The sequence below is a fragment of the Phytophthora parasitica genome (genome assembly GCF_000247585.1).
Source record: "Phytophthora parasitica INRA-310 unplaced genomic scaffold supercont2.46, whole genome shotgun sequence".
Taxonomy (NCBI): Eukaryota; Oomycota; class Peronosporomycetes; order Peronosporales; family Peronosporaceae; genus Phytophthora; species Phytophthora nicotianae.
In genome coordinates this window covers 390204-391781 of record NW_008649032.1, presented here as the reverse complement: position 1 = coordinate 391781, position 1578 = coordinate 390204, and the positions used below count along the sequence as shown (strand labels likewise).

Here is a 1578-nt window from a genome sequence, read left to right as displayed (position 1 = left end):
TGTGATGGTATCCGACACGATTTTATCACGCAGTAAAGCGCCCAAAATGGCTCCAGTGGAGAGACCAACTGCATGGACTTTGCCTTTTCCTCCTAGGAAATGGGAGCGAATGTATTTGCATACGACGATCATGTCCTCGACTTCCAGGGAGATGAGTTTGTCTGTGAATCGCAGTTCATCGTCCGAGCCTGGGACGCCGCCGAAGTTAAAAGTTAGGAAGATTTTTTTCTTATCTTTCTGGTTTACCCAAAATTCGGCAAGTTTAGCCGGAACTCGAGAAGCGAAATCCACTTTGGTGGGATGCACGCCCATGTCTGGGAACCCGTGGAGATACACCATCGCCTCATCGAAGACTTCAGGCGATTTATCCTTGTATTCCTCATGCGTGGCAATAATTGCCAGCAGCTTACGACTAGCCTTAGTTGAAGTCTCCGCTGCCGGCACTTCGATGCGTACGTGGCGTAGGTGCATTGTTTTCGTGGATCCGAATTTAGATGATTCCTGTGAGAAACGAATTTATTAATTATGAGAAACTAATATCGAAGTAGAAGATCCAAATTTTTTTTTCAAAGCGATTTCTTTGCTGGATAAACGTTTGTCAATCATGCCTCCTGTGCCACCAGAGAGTCGCGGAGACGACGGCAGCGCGCCGTCCACAAGCCCCAGCGACACTGTGCCATGCACCTACTGCGTGGGCGTCAGCGTATACACTAAGTAAGTGCATTCACGCTCCTAAAAGGCCCTGAAGTCCTCCATAAACTCATATTAAAACTAACAGAACCAAATGTTGTAATCATTTAGAGCCATGTGGCGTGAGCGTCGGACTCCGGACTGTAAGGGTATCCAAGTGGATTTCAACTCCAGTCGTGAGCGCCTGCAGGAGATGAGGGATCGAGCGGGTAAGAACGATATTTCATTTACTTTAGAACCTTCTACTAAACAATTTCGCATAAATTATGGGAAACTCCACGCAGCGCATCCAAGGAAGGAAGATTTCACCTTCATAGGCGTCGGATTGTCGACTTATTCGCCCGAGTGGATGGAAGAGGGCAAACATTTGCCACACGTCAAGGGAATCGGCATCATCGCCGTCCACACGGACAACGACGAGCTCATGAAGCAGATTGAGGAGCGTAAACGTATCAAACGCGAGCTACGCAAAAATGCAGGCAACAGAGGAGACCTGCAGGACGGAGACGAAGACGATGATCTGGTGGAGGACGAGGATGACGACGATCTGTTCGACTTTGATGATGGAGAAGCCACGGACGACGGCCAGGCGCTTGTAGGGAGCGAAGTGGTTCGTGGTCTGAAGACACCACGAGGACCGGCAGTAGTCCCGGCGTCGATAACTATGGGGGAAGTGAAGGATCGGATTGTGGAAAAGACCAAGTACTCGGTGAACGCCATGTATAAGTTCTGGGAGCGTCGACTGGATGGCTTCAGTGACAGGTATGTGGACTCGTGTCGACGACTGACGGAGCAGATGGAGAAGCAAGTGAGCAATACACCGCGTAATGTCATGTGGCTTGTGCATCGCATCGACGAGTATGTCTTTGGGAAGGATGGAGGTGATAA

At 49.6% G+C, this 1578-nt stretch overlaps 2 protein-coding genes across 2 annotated transcripts in view; one reads left to right on the top strand and one right to left on the bottom strand.

Moving 5' to 3' along the window:
* Positions 1-496, bottom strand: part of PPTG_23670 (hypothetical protein) — a gene marked incomplete at its 3' end in the record, with an annotated part of 2367 nt that extends 1871 nt beyond the window's left edge. Inside the window, exon 1 of the mRNA XM_008912354.1 lies at positions 124-496. Within this exon, the coding sequence (XP_008910602.1) occupies positions 124-471 (348 nt within the window). The 5' untranslated portion in view covers positions 472-496. The remainder of the gene's footprint in view (positions 1-123) is intronic.
* Positions 497-546: 50 nt separating this feature from the next.
* Positions 547-1578, top strand: part of PPTG_15303 (hypothetical protein) — a 1379-nt gene continuing 347 nt past the window's right edge. Inside the window, exons 1-3 of the mRNA XM_008912353.1 lie at positions 547-714; positions 802-899; positions 975-1571. Coding sequence (XP_008910601.1) covers positions 605-714; positions 802-899; positions 975-1571 — 805 coding nt within the window. The 5' untranslated portion in view covers positions 547-604. The remainder of the gene's footprint in view (positions 715-801; positions 900-974; positions 1572-1578) is intronic.